Below are 25,279 nucleotides of genomic sequence, written 5' to 3' on the forward strand. Positions count from 1 at the left end.
CAAAATCTAAATAAAAAAAGGATCTACTTTATGCATTGGAACATTCAATTTGGTTAATATGACAATTTTCATCTTGGCCTGGTGGTGCACAACTATAATCCCAGATACTCAGGAGACTCGGGCAGGAAAATCACAAGTTTGAGGCAAGCCTCAACAACTCAGCAAGACTGTCTCAAAATAAAATATAAAAGGACTGGGAAGTATAGCTCAATGGTGAAATGTCCCTGGTTTCAATCCCCAGTATCCTTCCCCCGCCTCCAAAATAAAACAGCAATTTTCTCCAAAATGGTAGATACACGTCAACACAATACCAATCAAAATCCCAGGATACGTTTGATAGAAATTAATTAAGTTACCTTGAAAATCTATATGGAAATGCAAAGAATCTAGAATACTCAAAACTATTTTATTTATTTGTTTATTCTGTGGTCCTGAGGATTGAATTCAAGGTCTCACATATGCTAGGCAAACACTCTACCATTGTGCTACATTTCCAGCTGCCAAAGCAATTTTTTAAAAGAACAAAAGTTGGAAGTTTATCAAAATGCTTCAAGAATCAAAATAGTTTGGTATTGGCCAAAAAAATTGAACATAGTTCAATGCAATGAAATAGTAGTAAGAAAGACTCAGACAGTCATGTATCTCCAATAAAAATGGTGAAACAAACTCAATGGAGAAAAGAAGAAAGTCTTTTCAACAAATGTTGATAGAATAACTGGATATCAATTTGGAAAAAATAAGTCAACCATTAAGCCTCAAAGTTTTAACTTAAAATGAACCATAAACCTAAATTTAAAATCTAAAATGAAAAACTGCTAACAGGAAACAAGAGAAAATATTTGCAATGCTGGGGTAGGCAAGTGTTTTTTAGAATACAACAATATGAAATAAAACCTGTAAATTGAATTTTATCAGAATTTAAAACTTTTGCTTTTTGAAAGCAAGTTTTTCTCAAAAAAAAGGTTGTATCAATGATATTCCCACCAAGAGTGCCCACTTCACTACACATACATCAGCACAATATATCATCTTTACCAACTTTTTTCTATTTTTTAATATTTCATACAGTAAAACTTTTTTATATAGTTCTACAAATTTTATATATGAATCTCTCTACATAGATTCGTGTAACTACCATGCAGTAAAACTGTTTTTTTCTTGATGTAGTTCTACAAATTTTATATATGAATCTTTCTACATAGATTCCTGTAACTGCCATGATCAAGAAATAATTAGTTCCACCACCCCATAAGACTCTTCCATGCTATATACTCACCCTACCCACCAACCCAGCAATTACTGAGCTGTTTTCCATAAATATAGCTTTAGTTTTCCGAGAATATCCAATATATGGAATAATCCAGTATACAATCTTTCAAGATTGATTTCTCCTACCTGATATGTTTTTAAGATAAGCAACAGCTTATTTTTGCAGTACCAGGGATTAAACCCAGGGTTGCTCTACTACTGAGCTACATATCCAGCCCTTTTCATTTTGACAGAATCTCCCTAAGTTGTGCAGCCTGGCCTAGAACTTGTAATCCAATGACCTCAATCTCCCAAATAGCTGCAATTACAGGTATGTGCCAGCATACCCAGTTGCTCTTTATTATTATATGGAATACTGAACAACAATTGAGCTGTTTCCAGCTTTTGACTATCAATAAGCTTCTATGACCATTTTGTGTTAACATTCATGTTAACCAATTTAGTTGGTAGAAATAGTATCTTCTTAATATTGTCATTTGAATTTGATTACTGGTGATAAGACATTTTTAGATATATCTTGATTTCCTCTTTGTTTGACTCCCCTAAGTCACATTAAACTTAAAGGATATAACTAAGTGGAAAAAAAGAAAAAAGATTCTCATTTCCTCTACCAAGACCAGTCTGAGTTTGGTTTAGGGAACAATTATATTGTGGGGGTGGAGAAAATTTAGTTGGGGGAGGGGGGTTATATTATTTTCTTTCTTTTTCTATTTTCCTCTCTTTCTTGGTTTTTTTTTTTTTTTTTGTAGATTTCGAACAGTGACAATAAATGAGTCCATTTATAGTGAAAAAAAGAATTCTCATTTCTTTACATTTTTAAACTGACCAGAAAACACCTAACATTCATTTAAGTCAACATGTTGTCCAAAATGTATAGTCTAGAACCCAGACTCTCAACCAGTACTTTCAAAATTTCCCTTAAATTTTCAAGTAGAAAATAGGCATAAAGAATACAAATAAGAAATTTGATCAAAATTAGAAAAAATACAAATCTATTACATTTTATTATGTAAAATGCTTTTAAAAAACACTTAAAACATTGTGTTGATTGTGCTAAAACAATCAAGAATCCATTTAATGTCTTATGTAATAGGAGATACTAAGATATTGAGCAACTGTAAAACTTTAAATAAACACATATCATTTAAACAGACTGTCCTATTTTTCTCATTGTTCCTCCACAAAAGAAAGAAGGAGGGGTGGAGACAGAAGATTTTGGCAGCATGTAATATTTAGTAAATTAAAAGGTGCCAGGATCAAATAAGCCCACTCACTTATTAGAAATATAAGCATTATACTATATTCTAAATCGATGAATATTCAATGTGTTTTAGTAAAAAGGTCAAACAAAACTTGATTTTTTTTTTAATAAAATAAGTAGTGAAGGAGGAATTAGTGTATTGTTCTAGGGGCAATAAATAGTTCTTCACAAGGTCACTCTTTGGCTTCATACTTGATTAACTCCTTTTTCCACAGTAAATCATTGAAAAGGTCATTGCATGGAAAAATACATGATGTTTCAGGGAGAAATGAGAATACACCACATAAAGAGAAGTTTTAACACCAGAAAAAATTGTCTACTTCCATTGTTTCTACTTCAAGTATCCAAACACCCCAGTCATTATCTCTATTCAATTTCCCACTCTCCAACTACTCCAATCTAACTTACAGTATCATCCTCTCCCCAGAACTGCAAATGTCAAGGGTCACTTAGGAGTTATCAATAGATCCAGGTTATTTTTTATTCCTATATAAAGTTCTCAAAAGCATTGGGCAGTGCTTATTACTTCCTTCTTGAAATATGAACTCTATTTTTGTAGCTCTTGAACACCCTTAAAATTTTCCTCTTTCTTGGCTCCTGCTCATAGACATCTTTTGTCAATTCATACTTCTTTATCTAAGCTTTCTACTGGAGTTCTTAAGAACTTAGTACTAGTCCATCTTCTACTCTCAAGCATACCTTAAATTAGCTCTTCCAATCCCATGGCTTCGATACTCTCCACATACTAACAACTTTTTTTGTCTCTAACCCAGACCACAACTCTAAATTTGTGTATCTGTATACCCAATTGTCTCCACCATGTCCACATGGATGTCTAACCAATATTTCATATTATTTGTGTCCACTCATCTTCTCTCCAAAAACTACAGCTCCTTCAGTTTCCTGTCCTATCCTTGTTCAAGTCAGAAAATTGGAAATCATCCTTAATACTTTCCACTTTCTCAGTCCCACAGCTAATCAACCACACAATCCACACAATTTGACCCTCTACATGGTTCTCAAAGTTATGTACTATTTGCCTTCTCTGTTGCCTCCACTTATTTCAAAAAAATCTCACAAAGATTTCTGAACTATTACAGGAATTTCCCAACAGATCTATTGAGTTCTTTTCATTCCACTGTTTCTTAAAACCATACTCTATATTTATTAGTTATTTTTAAATATAAATCTGAACATGTATCCCTCTTGCTTAAAATTCATAGTTCTCAAGGAACTGTCAAAGGGTCTTTTACTTGTCTTCCTCTAACGCACTTAACTAAATTTCTACTCACTCTTCTGTATAAATTTCCCTGTTTAACAGATTAAATCAAATCGCCCTATTATTTCACCATTATTTCAACAATTAATTATATAAAAAATTACTTAGTATCAGCCTCCCCCACTGTACTACAAATCCTGAGATGAGTAGTGTGTTTTGACTTTGTTCATCAACATATTCACAGACAATAGGTATCCTTCAAAACTGCATTTTGACTGTAGATACATTTTGACTTCATGTTTTTGAAAATATTTAATAAAGACGAATTATCTCAAAATTAGTTTTCATCTGGAAAATAGCTTTAGAAAATAAATCTTTTTTTTTCACTTTAAAGTCTGGTTCCTTCAGATCAATTATTTCCCAAGTAAACTTTATAAGAAAGAGTCATCAGCCACTTCTTTTTTAAAAAACATTTTCAATTGTAGATGGACATAAAACTTTAGGTGAGGATTGAACCCAGTGCCTCGCACATGCTAGGCGAGCACTCTACCACTGAGCCACAACCCCAGCCCCTCAACAGTCACTTCTTTCTGTATCATATCTTACTGATTACAGCTTTTACCAACATGAGTTTTTTTATAACCACAATTTCTAACAAAAGTAATTTGCTCATTTTGTATAACTAAATTTAATCAAGATTGTATAATTCACCAATTTTTAGTCAAAATATACTGGCCAATTTTCAGATAAATTGTCAATATGTTCTTTTTGTTGTTTTACCAAGCATGATCTCCCAGAGAAAGTTTGAATGATTTTAGTGGTAACAAAAAAAGATGGAATGATTTGACTATTTTTTGAACTCTAAAAACTTTTGTGTTGTGCAATTTTAACCAATTTTAATTAGATCTTACGTAATACTACCAGCTGTAGTTACTATGAATCAAATAAAGCACTGACAATACCTTTCTGCTTTTTTAAAATGTGGTCTTCTGCTTTTTATTAGGTTATCTAAGAGAAAAACCTAATTTCCTTTAAATAGTCCAAGATTGCCCTAAGGCAGGGTAAAAACAATGTCTTAGCAAAATGGCTAGGAAAAACATCCTAGATCAAATATTGTTGTATTTTCACTGTCTAAATGAATTATTTTTATATCCAAGAACACCCCAATACCACCACTAGCAAGAAAAAAAAAAGCTGAACTAAACAAAAGATAATAATTAAATTCTGGGAACTCAGAAATAATTCATAATTAACTTTGAAATGGCCTTATAGTCTTTAGCTTTAATATACTCTTTCAGAGCAAAGGAACAGCACAAACCATGGCGCCAGACTGCATGTGTATGAATCTTAGATTCTACCACTTAATAGTTAGGTGGCCCTGGAAAGTACTTATTAAACCCTTTGTGACAGTTTATGAATCTATAAAATGAAAGTAATATTAATACCTATCTTACAAACTGATCATGAACATTAGAGATGTAAAATGCTTAGAACCGTACTTGTCACACAGAAAATTCTCCCTAAATGTTTACTACTGTCATCATCATTTTACCCTTGCCCTGTTCCCATCAGTCCCATTTAAAATACTATTTAGGTGCAGGGCATGGTGGTGCGTGCCTGTAAGACCAGCTACTAGGGAAGCTGAGGCAGAAGAATCACAAGTTCTAGGCCAGCCTTGGCAACTTAGCAAGACCCTGTTTCAAATGAAAAGAAAAAAGGGCTGGGAATGTAGCTCAGCGACAGAACACCCTGGGTTCAATCCTCAATACTGTTTAAAAAAAAATTCACCTACTAGGGCAGGTAAGAGAGGTTAACTCCAAAAAGTACAATGAAGATCATTGAGAACATGGGATGATGGAACATCACAACCTCCTAAATTTAGACTACTTGTACAACAGAAAACACTGACTTAACCACTCTAAAAATTCCAATCTAACAATAATTTTATTTCTAAACTGTTTCTGATCAATGTCCCCCTTGATCCTGTAATGTACTTCTCAAATCTATAGGTCTGCATGAACATAACACATGAAGGTCTATCAGCAAGATTCATAAGGTAAGGATGTTTGGAACCATGCTTTGCAGAAGATGTCATTTACTATTAAGAGTGGGAATTAACATCTTAATGAGTGATTCCTAAGTATAGGATGACTTATTTATACATCCCACAACTGCAAGTCTTTAATATTATAAACCCAAAAGTTGTTTTCAGGCTGGGGTTGTGGCTCAGTGGCAGAGAGCTTGTCTACCACGTGCGAGGTACTGGGTTTGATTCTCAGCACTGCATATAAATAAATAAAATAAAGGTCCACTGCCAACTAAAATTAAAAAAAAAATTTAATGTTGTCTTCAATGACACAAATAAAATTTAAAATATCTCATATAATAAAGAATGCAAATAGTCTTGCAAATTGTTTTTGAGTTTCAAAATTACCAAATCTCTTAAACTTTTAACATACATTAACATATAACTGCAATATAAATTTAAGACTGAAAGTTTTATTACACTAAAAAACATATAAACATTAATATACAAATCCCTTCAAACAGATAATCAGCCATAGTTTTCTTTACCCAATAAAAGAAAGTGAATGTCATCTAAGTACAAATATCATTATGTGTAAAATAAACTTAGAAGATACTTCTTTGCATTAAAGATCATTTTCTGAATACTTTTTGAGGATGACAAAGACTACACAGTTCATCATATTTCAATACCTCACATCAGAGAATATATGCAGTAAGTACAAAAATGAAAAAAATCTAGGTATCGAAATTATCTGCTTGACATTTTTAATTCATTTAAATATCAGATGAGTTATTCATCGATTTCAGTTATGACATTCCAGTTATTGAACATGCAAAGCTTTATTTAAAAAAAAAAACTCATACACTGTTGATTGAAGTATAAAATAGTACAATCACTTTGGGGAAAAGGTTTTTTCTTAAAGGTCAAATGTAAAATTTCCTAATCAAGCATTATGTCCACAAAAATTCGTAGAAGAATATTCATAAAATATTTATACATAAGAGCCAAATTCTGGAAATTTCCCAGAAGTCCATCAAAAGAAAATGGATAAACTGATACATCTATACAATGAAATACTATACAGCAATAAAAAGCAATGAACTACTAATTCAATATATGAAACTGGGTGAATATTAAAAACACTAAGTTAACCTAAGTTAACACTAAGTTAGAAAAGAAGAAAATATGCATACTGCCTGGTTCCATGAAGTTCCAGAACAGGCAAACCCTACATAAGATTTTTAAACAATTAGAACAATGGTTGCCTAAGGTGCCAGGGGATTAATTAGGAAGAGACAGGAGGAACTTTCTGATGCTAACATTCTGTATCTTTTGTGTGTATGCCTGGTACTGGGGGTTGAACCCAGGGCCTCAACCAAACTAGGCTACCACAGAGCTACATTGTAAATTCTTTCCCACTATGTGGAATGATTCATCTTAAATTAGCAGGGGTCAGGCTAACCCAGACTTCTCCAAATCCACATTTCTTTTCCTCCAATTCTTACACCATTTTAAATCCTGACTGGGGTTTGAGCAATACAAATGTAGGTATTTTCCAAAACTTATCAAATTGTACATTTAAGGTTTGTGTTTTACCTAAAAACTACACAAATATTTATTTGTATGTAAATAAATATCAAACTCTAGTAATGTTGAAACAATTAGGGGTAAACTATTCTAATTCTGCAACATGTTTTTAAATGTTTTTCTTGAGGCTGGTCCCAATGTAGATGGTGAAAAGGAATTAGTTTCAGAAGTTCTTTTGAGGGTAGGGCCAACAGAATGAGCTAATGGACTGGGTGTGGACAGTTAGGGAAAGACAATAATAAAGAATGGCTCCTAAATTTTTGGCTTAAACACCAGGTAGTACAATATACTGAGACCAGAGGAGTAACAAGGCATAATAAGGATTACCTTTCTTCCCCATCCTAGGAAGGTTATCTGTCCTTGAGCACACACCCACCACAGGAAAAAGGGATGTTTCCAGAAGATCTAAGACACAGACTCTGGGAAGGAGTACTCTGTGTTTCTCCTTTCCTAGCAAAGCAATTGAACTGTAAAATGGTGTAATCATTTTGGGAACAGGTTTGGCAATTTCTTAAAAGTCAAATGTAGGGGTTGGGATTGTGGCTCAGTGGTAGAATGTTTGCCTAGCATGCGTGAAGTCCTGGGTTCGATCCTCAGCACCACATAAAAATAAAAAAAAGATATTGTGTCCACCTATAACAAAAAAATACATACAAAAACTTTTTTAAAAAGTCAAATGTATAAGTTCTCTAATCAAGCATTATGTCAAGCAAAATCTAAGTGGTAGGCATATGAATATTTATTATGAAATTCTTTCAACTTTTTCTTGTATGCTTGATGGGTTTCTTAATAAAAATGTTGGGATTTGTAAAAATCTTTGTGAATTCCATACTTTTTTTTTTTGGTAGTGCTGAGGATTGAACCCAGGGGTGCTCTACCACTGAGCTACATCCCAAGCCCCAACCCCTGTTTAATTTTGATTTTGAGACAAGATTTTGCTAACTTGTCCAGGCTGGCCTCAAACTTACAATTCTCCTGCCTCAGCCTGTGCATTACCACACCCAGCACCACACATACTTTTGAAACACAAAAGATCAGTAAAATGTAATACTAATACGTCCATTTTTTTTAATTGCCTGGGTTGACTTGATTGGTATTTTTGTGATCACTCATTTATTTTGCTTTCCACTATTTACAAAGCTATTGAAAACTTAATTTCAAATCATAAATACTAGTTTTAATCAATTTAAAAGATATATAAAAAATTAAATCTCAAGATTGTATACAAAGATTTAGTATGATTCTGTTAATGTTTCAGTAGAATTTACTCTTGTATTTAAGTATGCAACAATATTTCATTTAATTCTTATTTACAATCAAATTCACTATCAATTTTTTTTAAGAATTTAACCTCTATTTTTTATTTGTTTTTATGTAGTGCTAAGGATCTAAACCAGAGCCTCACCCGTGCTAGGCAAGCTGTCTGCCCCTGAGCTACAACCCCAGCCCTCACTATCAAATTTTGATTTTGAGAATTTATGGGGCGTGACATTTGAAAAAAATATAATATTTAGATAGGTACATTTGGTATTATACAATCATCTAAATAAATTTATTTCAATTATGCCTCATCAAAAAATTTCAGCTCTATTGCATTGAATTCTTTGTCCTATGGCAATAAAAAAATATACAAATCAATATAATGTTACTACTTGTAATTAAAAGAATAAGTATTAATAAATGATTTGTTTAACCACCATCATCAATGGATATATTAAATACAATTTATTGCACTCTAAGATATTTAAATAGGTCTTTAAAATTTGATAGTTCTAAAAGAAGCACATGGAAAATAATTCATATTTTAAACATTTTCACATAAATAAAGATGAAAAAGGGAAGATCAACTCTTTCAAAAATGAAATAATAAAAGCTGTCCCATTACATGAAAAGAATTTTAATATTCCAAGAAACGTGACATGTTAGAAATGAGAAAATTAAGCTTTTCTCAGGATGCCATTATAAATCATACATAGTTTAGAAAAACCATAAGTTGTAATAAAAATAACGTCTCCATTTAAGCTCATATGGATAAAAGGAAGACAGGAAGTTGGCAAAAATAACCTATCTGCTACCTAGATTAATACATTAAATGAAATAACCTTTCAATTTATTTTTCAAATTTAAAATACTTCTACAGAATCAAATCTAAAATCAAATAAAATCACTCATCAATATTTTCCCAGTGCTACATTTTATAGATAAAGCTCCATACGCACGATGTCTGGAAGCTTCAGTGTATACTTCACTAGCACTAGCAGAATTTCTTTCTCCTTTTAGTGATACTGTCCTCACTGCTAATGGAAATTGGTAAGTAGTCCCCAAACTCAAAATATTTCAATATCAAAAAGAAAAAAAAGGCGGGGAAGGTGTTTACCTCAGAATTTCCCTAAGATATTTTGAAGGATAATAAACAGCCTCCAAAAAAAAGGTTCAGTGGTCAAACGAGCAATTTTCTTTATTCAGGAATTCTTATAAACTGCACTATGATAATCATGTTTGCAGAAAGGAAGTGGTTAGAGAATAGAGAATTACATACATTTAAACTTTTGCAAATCAAAATCAAAAAAGACAGACTCAGAAAAAATTGCTTCAGTACACTTAATACAATGAACATAATTCTGGTGTTTAAAAATACATGAAAATAAAGTTTCTTAATATGCACAGTCCTAAATGCTAGGGAACTGTGTCACCTGAAACAACCAAACTTGAATGATTCTGGAGAAAAATACAATTATACCAGAGTATGCCATCTGATGGGCAGTAAAGGAATTTTCAAAGGCAATATACATACATACCATTTTGTATATACATGATTTTTTTTTTTACCTTCCACAATGACTTTAGAACCAAACTACCAAAAGATGTATGTTGTACTTTTATGAACAGAGAAATATTCTAAAAACATCTCACAGAATTAACATTCCACAAAACACATTTTGGAAAATTGATTTTGTTATATAAAGTCAATACTCAAATTGAACATTCATTATCAATTTCAAATGGTAGCATGCTGAAATCATAATATGATTAAATTTCATATAACAATCTCTATTCTAATTTCAAAAAGTAAAGGTGTCTACTGTAAAGAAGTATCTACTAGAATTATATTATAAAAATATTACCTCAAATTAGAAAACTCATGACACTCAAAGGAAAGTCATAGTACAGATTAAAGAAAAAATTATCAAAAGGATATGATATATATGACATTTCTATAATAAAAAACAATTCTAATAGAAGATATAAAAAGTTTTTTTAATTCAACCAATTAAGTAACCAACAAGCTAAAATAGTACCCATAGAGTTTTGTTTTTGTAGCCATAATCTAAATTTCCAATTAAATGTTCTCTCACTACAATGCCTACTCCTAAATGTTACTATACTCTTTTCATAAATCGCGGCTCTAATCCTATTGTCTCCATAATCAAACATTTGCCAGTTAAGTCTGACTCCTTAAAAATAGCATTTAACATAATCCATTATCTGGCACCAACCAACATCCAAATTGATAACCTTTCACTCACTTCAACTTTTGTGCTTTTTCACAAAAATTTTTGAGTATCTAACATGACTTAGGCACCATGCTAGATTGTAAAATACTCTATTTCAAGCCACGTACAATGGGGCACCTCAACTCAGGAAGCTGAGATAGGAGGATTGCAAGTTCCACGTTATCCTTGGGCTACTTAGTAAGATCCTGTCTCAAAATAAAAACTAAACAAGAGCACTCCTGGATTTAATTCCCAATATTGTTTAAAAAAAAAAAAAAACTCTTATTTCATTGACTCTGAAAGTTTAACCCACATCAGAATCCACAGAGAGCACATTACAAGACAGCAAGACCCCATCTTCAGAGTTTCTGATTCAACTGGAATTTCTAAAATGTTTTCAAGTGATGCTGATGTTACAAAGCCCCACACTTGGAGAATGATAGCTCTACTCCAAAAGTCACAAACTGAAAGTCCCATGGTTGAATGAAGCTCACTCACATGTCTGTATGGTATCTTAAAAACATTTTGAATTATTTGTGAATGTTTTAAAATTGAAAAATATTATATAAATTGCAGGTTTCTGGTTTACTCCTGCATGTAAAATTCTACTCAAGCTAAACAAAAAGCTACCTCCAGAGACAAGTCCTGGTTACCACAGTATGAACTGGCTCTCTATAATCTCACTTAAAATCACTGGCTTAGCACTCCATTTGTGCTTGCACACCCTGATCTACTTTTTCCCACTCTCCATTGCTTTTTTCAAGCACTCACTCTGACTTCAAACATACTTTCTCCCTGTATTGCTGAAACTTTAGCTACCTATTCCCAAGCTTGGTTTAAAATTCTTCCTCAACAAAATCCCACCAAAATAGATATTCTTAAGTAAAACACATAATAAAAATTTAACAGAATTTAGTATGTTTTTTAAAAATCAACATTTTATTTCCACAAATATTAAAATAGCAATGCTTATCCAAAACAAGGCTATCTCATTAAATTATAAACATTTTTTCCTATTTTCAAAGTAAAATTTTCATTTTTTTATTCTGATTTTACTGTTAAAGAAACCTATTTCAGAACAATAAATTTAAAATGGAACAGAATATAACTTTACACAGTCAAAATACAACTTCAGGATGATATCTGATCTCGATTTACAGAACAAAAAAGAGAAAGGGTATGGGATAATATGATTCCCTTGGTTTTATGACCTAATAATTGTTAACAGTAATTTTTGTTGCTCTGTTTTTTGTGATCTTACAGATTGAACCTAGGACCTCATGCATACTAGTCAAGCACTCTACTGCTAAGCTACATTGCAAGTCCTAAAAGCAACTTTAATGAAATAAATTCTTCATAGTTTCAAATCTGGAAACCCGGCGAATATTTTAGCAGATTTTTACTTGTATAGAATAAATTAGGGGGAGGGGCAGAGATACACAAAGAAAAAGTGAGTACTGGTCCTTGCTCTGCTATAGCTTTGTTACCTCAAGTCAAGTCACTGAGTTCCCCCTTTGATCTGTTTCATTACTTCTAAATTGAAGAGGAGGGGAAAAGTGTTTTCCATTTCCTCCCCCTCTAAAATCTAAGACTCCTTCAAAGATGAAAACATAAAAAAATATGTCATAATGAAATTATGGCATTTGCCAGGAAATGGATGGAAATGGAGAATATCATGCTATGTGAAATCAGCCAACCTCAGAAATTCAAAGGTCAAACATTTCCCCTCGTATGTAGAACCTAGAATAAAATAAAGGGGGAGGGAAGGATAGAATAACATAAAGAACCAATCGAATATGAATTAATAGATGAGCAAAAGGAGTAGAGGAAGTAGTAGAGTAGAGGAAGAATGGGAGGGGGAGGGAGGATGGGAAGGAAAAAGTGGGGATCATGAACTGAAAACAATTTCCATACATGCATGAGTTTGTCAGTATTAATCTAACCACTGCGAATAACTATAAATAAAGCTATAATTTTAAAAAAAAACAGTATCATACACAAGTGGTAGTGGTGGCAGTGGTACTGGGATCAAACCCAGGGCCTTGTACATGCTAGGGAAGAGCTCTACCACCGAGCTGCATCTGCAGCCCCACTGAGAAGCTTCTTGTTATTAAGTCAATATAGTTTTCAAATTGGACTGACTAAAACCTTTATAGCTTTCAAAGTTCTAACAAAAAATGCCGAAGACAGAACTTAGAAAGAATGTATATACATACACATTCATATTTGTATATATTTTAATGATTATTAAAAATAAATTGGGGGAAGATGATGAAAAATATTACCAATCAACACATCAGTAAGTTTTGATATCTAAAAAGGAAATCATGCCTCAAAAAAAATGAAAGAAATCATGTCAAAAGTTTTTCCATAATAGCATTTTCCAATATCTATTCTGCTTCAGGATATTCCCAAAGTAATTTTGGACAAAATTAAAATTATCATATTGAAAGACTTTAAAAAAAAAAAAAAAAAAAAAAACTCAGAGACTATTGTAGTCAGGTAGATCATGCCGTAAGCGAATTGCTTTCAGCTTCTCCACTTCAATTTTTGCTCTCAGTAGCTCTTCCTCTAGCTGCTGCCTTCTTTTCAATCCATCCCTCTTTTCCTGAACATATAATCCAAAATTTTTTTGATTTTCTAAAATTATCTGATGCTCCTCTTTCAACATTTGCAGGATCTGAGGATCATACCCTAATAGTGACCTAAAATGTTCTCCACTTTCATGCCGAAAAAAATCATCTCTCCTTGGAGTAGAAGATGGAGACGATGTCATTCTCATATCAACAGAGGAAAGTGATGGTGACAAAGATCTTTCCATAACATGTACTAATTCATGTTCTTCTCTTTGTTCTAAAATATCACTGTGTTGAGGATTTAAAACCAGTGGAGGAGGTGGTTTAATGTCTTCTTCTTGCTTCACCTCCACTGTAATAGCAACAGGATGGTGATCCAACATTACCTGTAGTGAACCGGTACCAGCTTGTGTAGGTTCATCCAAGTTCGCACTACAGCACACAAAAAAAGCATTATAAAATGTAAACCAAATGAAGATATGAGTACATTTAGAGCATGCTTCATATTTAATATACATCTAATTATTAACCTTGAAAACTATAAAGAAGCCATGGGAGGCATGCTGTAATTCCAGAGACTAGGGAAGCTGAGGCAGGAGGATTCCAAGTGCAAGGTCAGCCTCAGCAACTTAGAGAGACCCTGTCTCAAAATCAAAAGGGCTGGGGATGTAGCTCGGTGGTAGAGCATCCTGGGTTCAATCACTATATGAGAGAGAGAGAGAGAGAGAGAGAGAGAGAGAGAAGGGAGAAGAGGGAAGGAAGAGAGGAAGGGAGGGAGGGAAAGAAAAGGCAGACAAAAGAAAAGAAAAGGAAAGCAAAAGAAAGAAAAGTGTGAAACAAAAAAAGCTTAACCCCGGGAATAACAAATTAAAAAGACTAATATTAGGATTTCAATAACACATACATATAGGTATCCTCCCCATCAATAACCTTTTTTGTGTGTCTTGTTTTGTGGTACTGGGGATCAAACCCCTGGCCTCTGGCATGCTAGGCAGGTACTCTATCACTGAGCCAAATTCCTGGCCCTCCATTATTAACTTCAAAGTTGAGGTCTTAAAAGTACAAATATGATATAGGGTTAATGAGGTAAATAAAAAAGAAAAGCCATTGTTAATGCTCTCAAAGGAGATACTAATTGTCCCTACAACCTCAAGGTTTTTAAATAATGTTAAGGGTCATTTACTGTATTCTGTGCCTTACTCTCCCCATACCTTATCCAGATCTCCAGCTTTTGCTCTTTTGGATTGCTATAAAAACAATCAAGGTTCATGGCTTCTAGCAAGGTAGTGGAAGCCATCTATGGGTACCAATTCCTGCATTGGCCCAAAAACCTGAAACTAAGGTCTTACATGGATTTGGAGTATGCCCAGCTATCAGGGGGTCATCCTAACTATTCTATTTCAGATACACTAGCATTTCCCCTTTACCTATGCTGAACCACATGACTCAGTTGCGTAAGTATTTCAATCACGGGCAGGTAAAGTTAACAAGAGCAAGGGGTTTTATCCATCACAGTATGCCCAGCATCTACCATAATATAGCACAGTACTTAAAACACAGTAGATGTGTTGACTGAATAAATGAACAAATAAAATGCTTTTTATATGAAATATTTTTAAATGGTCTGTACAGACACATTGCAGTTTTATTAAATTTACAACAATTCTCATAAATATGCATTCCTAGTAGAGGCAATTAAGAATTTTCAGCATAATTTACACACTGGCACAATATTTTTTGATATTATAAATACAATGCACTTTAAAATCCTGTTTTTAAAAAAATAAAGTATAACATGAAGCTATTAAGAATATACATGTATGTGTGTGTGAATATATACATATATATGTACATATATGTGTGTGTATATGTGCGTATATATATCTATATATATATTCTTGTTTGAGTTTTTTCTTAATTATGCTTCTGCCTAACTTAAAAGGAAAAATTAAAGAGAAGAAAGAGATTATTTGAACATTAATGGAAATATGTTAACATTATTTAAAGAACATTTTTTAAATGATAAATAACATCATTAGGAATACATCCTAGATGATGATTAAAATGTTGGAACATGTTCAAGTAGAAAATAAGGAAAAAAATTAAAACTTCCCATATGTTACTTACTAATGGTGTTAAGTTGCCAGAAATATCAGATATTTGTCTAAGAAGATACAAATTAAACAATTCAACAAGACATATTGTATATAATGAAAAAACTATTTGTAGATTATGTAAATTGTTTTATTGTTATTGGGGTTTTTTTGGTCATTTTATGATTTCCAAAAACAAAACAATGGACTATAAATGTAATTCAAATTAAAAAGATTTGCTTCCATTAATATCTCTACTAAAATTTGGATTGGAAAAAGGTTAAAGCTACACATAAAAATTAAGTTTTAATTTAAAAATTCACATAATTACTGTTCCAATTTAGTATGCATAATAGATAAACATAAAATAACACTCCTCCCATGTATATCAAAAATACGCTTATATCTGTAATATTCCATTCCATTTTAGTTGAAACGTTACAAGCCTAACAAACTTGAAAAAAAAGCCTTAAGAAAAGTAGCAAAAATAATAAAGGACTTCTAAAATTTGGATCTGCACTTAAAGGATCAAAGAGGTTGTAGAAACAAAGTATAATCTGACATTAAAGAAAGGTAAAGATAAAGACATAACTCAATGTAAGTTGTAGAAGCAGATTCACAAAGCAGCTATATATTTTTAAACACATTAAACAATGTAAGCATTAATATTTCCTTATTAAAAAAGAAGAGTTTGGTGCATTAAGAGTCATATTTATGTAGAAACATAATTAAGAGTATATAATAATTATAAATTTCTGATATAAAGATTCAAGATGACATCAAATAAGTATATTAAATATATATCAAGTGAGTAAACCAATACAGAGAAAATGTCAGTGTAGACACTAACATGGGTAAGAATTTAAGTAGTATCTTTCTTATATTCTTCCCTTTAAAATCTAAAAACATTGCTATTATTTAAACAGTAGGTATAGAAATGTGTAAGTCAAGTCAATTCATTTTAAAAGTCGGTGTCCCCCCCCCCACAAAACTGCATGTACATTTATATGATGTATGTATACACATACAAATGGCCAAAATATAAAGATTCTTGTATATTTACATATTATTTCTCTTTTATACTCACTGTATTTTTAAAATATTCAACTAACTAAAACTGTAGTGTTTCTATGTGTAGTTTTTGAATTATAGAAAATGTAATAGGAAAAAAAGTAGTTTTATGCCTGTAAAGCAAAAACTCTTATGATTTGAGAGGGGTGGAAATTATGAGTGTGTAGCATGGCATACAGTGAATTTACTGGACATCCAGCACACTGGGAAGATCTCATCATTTGTCATCACAGTGAACATTTTAACCAGTGGTTCCAAGAATTAATCCACTATGTATCAAAGTCCTGGATTCCCACTGGTGATTTTTTTTAATTGTGCTATCGTGTAGAAATAAGCAGTACATAGTAAGAAACTAGGCTGAAAAACATTTTCCTAGTAAATTACCAAAATAACAGAATTTCTTGGCTAAAAAGTTTCTACTGTTCCTCTCCTAACTTCAAAGAGATTTCACAGGTAATTAATAATTTTGCTTACATAAAGCCTCTCCTACTAGTAAGAAAGCACACCGTGTAAAAGCTTTGTTTGAAAGACCCTTCAACTAACAAGGGGTTTACAGTTTGCTTAAATTACCCTAAAAGGTTCAGAAGAATGTTAACTGCCATTTTTATCTTTTGCCAAGGGTTAAAATTTCAATTAGTGACAAAATAATACAGTTTTGAAGATTTACAGAAAAAACATTACATAGAGCACAATTAACTCAAAAATTGTTTCTAACCCTACAAGAACTCAGTTGCTATTATGGGTATAATAAAATTCATAGTTTGATATCCTTTCAAGGCAGCATGAGAAAGCTTACCCTTTCCTGAATGAGCCAAGATCAAAGTGAAACTAGACCATGAGTGAATAAAAACAAAAACTTAATTTCATTAAGTAATCTGAATCTCTTAATTAGGCATTAATTCCCTTTAGTTTTTATCTTATTTTAAATGTTAGAAAAATAATTTAACCTGTCTTCAAATATACAACTAACAATATCATTAATAAGTTTACTTAAATGTTGATTTTAGTTCTATGTTCAATGTATTCAATTAAGTGTAGACAGTGACAAATCATAAAAAGCAAAGGTTTCCTTTCTCCTGAAACTACTTACTTCATACAAATTTTATATAAAATTGAAAAATCCAGTGAGATGTAATTTTAATAGAAGAAAAAGGTAGCTCTGAGAGGCAAATTAAATAATTTAATTTTAAAGCTTAAAAAGTTTATGTAGTGATGTCACAGATTTCATCCCATTTATTCCTCCCTAACCTTCACTTTTAGAACTATAAAAGGGAAGGGGGAGGGGAAGACAGTAAAAAGTGGCTTAAATCTAATGCAGCAGAAAAATTCCTTATAGCCTCACTTTTCTTTTTTTAAGAAAGCAAAACAAAGACACTATTCATTGCTCCCGTTGTGGGGATACTTACTATGCATATCTCTATCACAACTAAGCCAAAGACCAATAGATAGGAGGCGCCATAATTTTCCACAACAAAATAAAATAAAGCTTACCTTTGTATGTGGTTCCTGTCTCTTACCAGGCAAAAACTGGAAATCTGGGGAATCATCTCCATAACTTTCTTGGTTGGCTCAGAAATACTGCTTTTAAAATCTGATTGGGCCTCTTTTTGCTGCAATAGCTCCTGTTTGGCATATTCTTTGAGCCTTTTGTAAAGGGTGCGTAGGCCCTGCGCTGTTCGAGGAGGGCGGTCTACTCCAATTGCATTATAGTTAACTGCTATGATATCCCAACATCTATTCTTTTCCACTATGACTGAATGTTTATTAGTGTGTTCTTCGAGAATTTTCACATATGGCTTCACAAGCTTTAGCAAATCAAGCTTTTCAGATAAAGTAAAATTGGAAGATCTAGCCTTTCCTACCATTGTTCTTTTCAAATTAAGTAGGCAGTTTCTGAAACCACCATGCAGCCTTCAGCTCTGCTCAGCTCTTTTCACAAACAGAAAAAGATCAGGCTTAACTAGGCTAGCCTCATTTAGGCCCACGCCTACAGGGGAGGGTTTATTAAAATTCCTCCAGCTTAAGCTGACGCAGGTTCAGGAAATCTGCTTAAGCCAAGCCTGACCTACATAAAGCTTCTCACTGAAGAAGACAGGAAGGCACAAGCAAAACACACTTGTGTATAAAGAGAACAGCTCCAGATAGAATTTAATGCACAAAGGTCTAAAGATAATCATGAAACACAGCTAAAAATTAGCTAATTTAGTGAGAATATCAAATTTTCACACATGTATGCCTGTCAGATTGAAACTGCACTGCAGTATCACTTTAATAAAAACAAAAAAGGAACTGTTTTGTTCTATTTGTTTACAAATCCAGTAGACCGAAAACTAAAAGATATGAGTGGTGAACGCAGTGATTCCTAACAGAGCTCTAATCATGTTTCTGAGCTGGGTATTCTCCCTTACAAAATCTGCATAATGCTGGTCCTGCTGTCAATCAGGAATTGCATATCCTCCAGCTAGTTAGGTTACACCCAGCTCAGACTCCACAGTAAAGCTAAGCTTCTCCTTCATTGCACAGTCTACATTAGCCCCTGCATATTTTTTGTTGTTATTTAAGAATAAATTTTTGTTGAACTCTAAATGTAAAAACCAGGTAGCAATTACATTTTAAAGCAATGAATTATTCTAGCTATAATGTATGTGAATCTACTAGCCTGCTTTACCATGTGTAAAAATATTCATGATGAGAAACAGCATAATCACACCTTAGGAATGTGCACCACAAAATCACATTTGCTGTTATAACAAATTTTTACTTAGCTATAATCACAAAACATACTATAAAAGGAAACACCTAATCTAACCATTTGCAAGGCCATCACTCTCCATGCTTAATCCTAGTCTGAACACATGATAAATAATAATGTAAACAAAACAAACCTATTTTCTCCTGATAAGGGAATTAATTATAATCTATTTGAAAAAGGTTCAACTCAGCCAATTTTCAAACACTTATAAAAATGCTCCCAACCACTGTGCAAAGCCCAAAGAAAACAAAGGTGATTCTATAAACACTCCTGTACAGGGAACTGTAGTTTCACAGAAATGTTATAAATTCTCAATTATCTTGTTTTCATTCTCTTAAGAGAAGAAATTAAAATTATTATCACTTTCAACTGGAAAATGTGCTAGAAGATTTCAATGTATTATCTGTCGGGGGGAAAAAAAAGGTGAAAGATTGCTGAGTGCCCTCAGAATGCTACCTGTTTTCTGACATACTTTACAGGTAATCTGATTCTGTAATAGTACTAGTTTTTCATTCTACTTTTGTAGTTTTATAGTTCAGTAAATATAGGTTGAGTATCCCTTATCTGAAGTGCTTCATATCAGAAGTTATTAGGGTTTCAAATTTGGGAATATTTGCATATATGTGATATCTTGAGGATGGAACTCAAGTCTAAATACAAAATTCACTTATGTTTCACATATATATCTTACACATATAGCCTGAAGGTGATTTTATACAATATTTTTAGTGCACCTACATTTCAACTATACAAAAGATCAGCTATGCAATTTTCCACTAGGAGGAGTCATACCAACACTCAAAAAGTTTCAGATTCTGAAGCATTTCAGAGGATTTCAATTCATATTAATGTAAATGATACATATTAAAAACCAACCCACTGGACACAGTGGTCGACCCCTGTAATCCCAGCAGCTCAGGAAACTGAGGTAAGAGGATCACAAGCTCAAAGCCAGTATCAGCAACTTAGTGAGGTCCTAAGCAACTTAGCAAGACCCTGTCTCAAAATAAAATATAAAAAAGGGCTGGGGATGTGGCTCAGTGGTTAGTTAAATGCCCCAGCATTCAATCTCAAGTTACCCAAAGGAAAAAAAAAAAAAAGAGAGAGAGAAAAACTGTCCCTCTCCAACAACCACAAGGCCGTCCTATATTCAAAGTCATTCTAGCTTTTTCTAAGACTTCAAAACAATGAAGGAGGGGCCTTGTAAGCACAGGCCCTGGGTTCGATCCCCAGCACCCAAAAAATAAAAATAAATAAATAAATAAATAAATAAATAAAAACAATGAAGGAGAACTAAAGATATCAAAAACACGGGATATGTACTTTATTTAGATAGTATTGCCTTATTTTGGGGAGAAATACAAATATTGTGTTAAGAAATGAAATACTAATATGAAAAAAGAGCTCAATCTCACTAATTATCAGGAAATGTATACTAAAAATGATTTTCACCCATAGATTTGCAAAAAATTTTAAGACTGAAAATGTTAAGAGTGGTTGAGGGTATCTGGGCACAGTGGCACAAGTCTGTAATCCCAGCATACTCGGTAGGCCCAGAAGGATCACAAGTTCAAAGTCAGACTGGACAACTTAGCAGGCCCCAAAAATAAAAAACATACACTTAGAAAGACCCTAGGTAACTTAGCAAGACCCTGTCTCAATATAAAATATAAAAGGACTGGGGATGTGGCTCAGGGGTTACACTCCCCTGGGTTTAATACTTAGTATCAAAAATAATAATAATAGTAAAATAAAATAAAAATATATTAAAATACACGAATTAAAAATACACAGAGTCAAAGATGTATCTCAGTGGTAGAATGACCCTGGGTTTAATCCCCAGTACCACACATACACACACACACACACACACACACACACACACACACACACAGATTGAATGAGCGTGCAAGGGAGTGTTCCTCAGTACTGTTGAGAAGAGTGTAAAATGACACCATGAGTAATGATCTAGGAGTATCTTAATATTTAAGATGACTAAAAACATTGTACAATTGTGGTAAACTTACTTTTCAAAATCTAACTTTAAAAATGCTCAAATACACACAAGAAGCAATGAAGTATTCTATGTAGTTGCATAGTATTAGAAGCAATCTAAAAACACATTAATTGTAACTAGTTAAAATCATACAGCATATCCATATCTACTTTAGGCAGCATTAAATGAAAGAGGCAGATTTCTATATATTGATGTAAAACAAGTTCTAAAATATGGTAAATGAAGAGCAAGTTAAAAATATGCACACCACAATCTCATTATGCTTTCGTTGGGGCTCCAAAATGAGCCCCAAAGTATGATGTTTCACAAGCTGAATATTTTGAAGAGCAATCTCACAACCAAAGTGCTCTCACCTTACCTCATCTGTCACTCCATTTCTCCCCAAAGTACAAGAAGAGACTTTCTGTGAAGTTCCTCTATCTATCCATGGACCAAAAGGAAATACAATTGCCTTCCATCCTTCCCAGTTTCATCAACCAAGAAAGACTAAGCTATCACAGAAGAGACTGAAAGTCAAACACCATGCCCAGAACTCAAATGAACTTTGTCCCAGGTCATGTCTGTTTTTCAGGTCCTCTATCTACCCTAAATATCATTTACTCTTCTGCTAAAATTACCTATAGCCCATTTCTCTCTCTCCTATAAAGAAGGGTATATAAAACGTCTAAATCTCCTGGATTACAGAATACTTCCTATCATCATACCCCTATGATGATGCTATGCACATAATAGACTTGTATGCCTTTTTCCTGCTAGTAAGTCTACTGTCAAATTCAAATATATCCTGCTGGTAAGCCTATTTCTCATATTCAAATATCAGTTGGGCACAGTGGTACATGCCTGTAAACCCAGTGTCTGGGGAGGCTGAAGCAGAAGGATCACAAGTTCCAAGTCAGCCTCAGCAAGTTAGTGAGATCCTAAGAATTTAGCAAGACCTTCTCCTCCCAAAAAATAAAAAGAGCTGGGGATGTGGCTGAGTGGTTAAGTGGTACGGGTTCAATCCCCAATACCAAAAACAAAAAAATATATATCAAATATCAAATCTTCAGAAGTGAAAGAGATGGCACCCTTGCCCCAACATTTATAAAATAAAATAAAATAAAACTAAATACCTCTGTAAGTAGAAAATGTTATGCAATAGAGAATACAGATACATGTTTCTACAAATATACTCACGAAAAGATCAAGAACCTTGCTATTCAATACAAGCCACATATAGATACTGTGCATTTTTAATGGGTCTGAACAGAATGAAAAACTGAACTTTTAACTTTATTAAATTTTAATTAATTTAAACAAATTTTTAAACTTAGGCAGTACTATGCTTTAGGTATAAGGTTTCCCCAAAAGTTGATGTGTAAGATAATGCAAGAAAGTTCAAAGAAAAAATGATGAGATTATGAGAGATTTAACCTAAAGGGTGGATTTGGTGGATTAATCCACTGATATGGATTAGCTGGGTGATAACTGTAGGCAGGTAAGGTGTGGATGGAGAAGGTCAGCCACTGGGGCTTGCCTTTGGGGTTTATATTTTATCCTTGTTGAATAGAGCACTCTCTGCTCCCTAGTTGTCATGCCTTTCCACCATGAAGTTCTGGCTCAGCTCATGCCCAGAACAAAAAAGTTGGCCCTCTATGGACTGAGATTTCTGAAACCGTGAGACAAAATAAACTTTACCACTTCTTAACATTTGTTCTTGTCAGGTCTTTTGGTCACAGCAACAAAAAAGCTAACTAAAACAAGCAGCATTATTTGTCCCTTAAATAAGACTTTATTGTTTGGTAGGATTATATTTTACCTTAACCTTTTTGTCACATATGAAACTTTGTTTCTAATATTATTGACAAGGATTCCCTCCTTAACCAAACTTTGCTCTTCTGAGAGCTCTTTTCAACTAGAACTAATCCTTGGTCTGATGAGGACAATTTTAACAAGAATAGTGCTAAGACAGTTTATTAAGCATTTCCCACTGTTGGTAGCTTATCAAATTCTTCATCCTACCACTTATTTTTTTTTTTTTTTTTGTGGGGGGGGCATGTAACCAGGATTGAACTCAGGGGCACTCAACCACTGAGCCACATCCCCAGCCCTTTTTTTGTTTTATTTAAAAACAGGGTCTCACTGAGTTGCTTGGCACCTCACTGTTGCTGAGGGTAGCTTTGAACTCACAATCTTCCAGCCTAAACTCCTGAGCTGCTGGGATTACGGGCATGTGCCACCATGCCCAGTCCACTTGATATTTAATGAAGTTCCTTCTCCCACCCACCCTTAACACTGAACCAAGTACCATTACCAAATTTCCATGTACTTACCTACTACCTTACAACTAGGCTATAAATTCCAGTTGTATTGAGAGTTGAGTCCAACTCTCTCCCCTATTGCACTAATATTGAATAAAGTCTTCCTTGCCTACGGCTGGAGATGTAGCTCAGAGGTAGACCCAATGCTTAGCAAGCACAAGGCCCTGGGTTCATTCCCCAGCATCCTTAAAAGACAAAATAAAATAAAAATTTCTTTGCCTGTTTAACCTACCAGGTACTTTTTTTTTTTGGACTGGTGACTGAACCCAGGGGCACTTTGTCATTGAGCTACATTCCCCAGCCCTTTTTATTTTCAAGCCAAGGGCTCACTAAATTGCATAATTTTTCCTTTTGACATTATACATAAACACATCACCAATGTAATAGAGCTTGTTTAACAAACTGAGTCAGTTTGAATGACTTTTTTTTTTCTATGCTCTGATACAACACTGTGATGGACTTATTTGAATATTTCATGCAGACAGCACAATTAGTAATATTCTATATTATGATTCATTATTAAACTGAAACACAAGTGTGTGTGGTTCTAGGGATTGAACCCATGGGTCTCACACATGCTAGGTAAGTAAAACTAGATTGTTTTACTTATATTACTGTTAAATTGTCTAATTTAAAAATTTAGATTGGACAAGATTTTAATTCAAACAGAAGGTAAAGGAGCTAGAGTGTAGCTCAGTAGTAAACCAGGTAATTAGCTCTCATGACCACCTAGGTTCAGTTCAACATCAAAAAAAGTAAATGAATGAAAATAAAAAGAACATAATTTTTCTTCCCTGGCTGCCTGAGGATTGGCCACCATCATGAGTCACACAGTAACTATCTGGACCAGTATGTTGGTGATCAACAACTACTTCAGAAGAAATGAATGGTGGATATCCTTTACCTGGGGAAGGCAACAGCACCTAAAACAGAAGTTCAGCTGGGCACAGTGGCACGTGCCTGTAATCCCAGTGACTCTGGAGACAGAGGCAGTAAGATCACAAGTTCAAGACCAGCCTCAGCAATTAAGTAAGGCCCTAAATAACTCAATGAGACCCTGTCTCAAAAATTGAAAAGGGCTAGAGATGTGGCTCAATGGTTACGCACAACTGGGTTCAATCCCCAGTAACAAAGTGTGTAAGGGAGAGGGAGTAGAGGGGAGGTGGGAGGGAGAGGAAAGGAGGGGGAGGACGAGGAGGAAAGGAAAGAAAGGAAACAGAAATTCAGATAAAACTAGCCAAAATGTACAGGATCACACTAGATGTCAACTTTGTATTCAGATTCAGAAGACATTTTGGTGATGATGGTAGAACTGGCTTCAGTATTTCTTGAATTTACCAAGAAATATTAATTCTTTGGATTTTTTGGATTTATTTTTTGGTATTTCTTTGGATTTCTTGGATTATGCAATGAAAAATGAACTCAAATTGACTTGCAAGACATAGTCTGTATGAATATAAAAAAAACTCAAGAAAATGGCAAGAATGGAATGAAGAAAATCAGAATACTGCAAAAGCCTACGCTGATGCTGGCAAAAAGATGAAACAGATTCTTCAGTGACTTTATATGTGGAGACTGTATTTATTTCACAAGCAGATTAATAAATTTCAA

General features: G+C 33.5%; 2 protein-coding genes across 8 annotated transcripts in view; both read right to left on the reverse strand.

The window, feature by feature from the left end:
* The window catches only part of RAD54B (RAD54 homolog B), a 744,820-nt gene that overhangs the window by 682,827 nt on the left and 36,714 nt on the right, over positions 1 to 25,279 (reverse strand). The window contains exons 1-2 of one of the 7 annotated variants that reach the window (XM_079116910.1): positions 18,091 to 18,176; positions 13,822 to 13,867 (exon numbers count right to left, since the gene is read on the reverse strand). The exons of 3 other annotated variants lie outside the window; for them this stretch is intronic. Coding sequence is in view for 1 of the 4 variants with exons in the window: in XM_079116908.1 (XP_078973034.1) it covers positions 7,693 to 7,705 (13 nt within the window). In the remaining 3 variants the exon portion in view is untranslated. Of the gene's footprint in view, positions 1 to 7,692; positions 7,832 to 13,821; positions 13,868 to 18,090; positions 18,213 to 25,279 lie in introns of those variants that run through there. 3 more of the 7 variants (XM_079116912.1, XM_079116909.1, XM_079116908.1) reach the window with 3 other exon arrangements.
* FSBP (fibrinogen silencer binding protein) lies at positions 11,217 to 19,122 on the reverse strand. Its single transcript, XM_079117069.1, has 2 exons — positions 18,091 to 19,122; positions 11,217 to 13,867 (listed from the first exon to the last, which is right to left on the reverse strand). Exons 1-2 carry the CDS (start codon positions 18,462 to 18,464, stop codon positions 13,342 to 13,344), a joined length of 900 nt encoding a protein of 299 aa, XP_078973195.1. The 5' UTR covers positions 18,465 to 19,122; the 3' UTR covers positions 11,217 to 13,341.

This window comes from Sciurus vulgaris (assembly GCF_902686455.1).
Source record: "Sciurus vulgaris genome assembly, chromosome: 1".
NCBI lineage: Eukaryota > Metazoa > Chordata > Mammalia > Rodentia > Sciuridae > Sciurus > Sciurus vulgaris.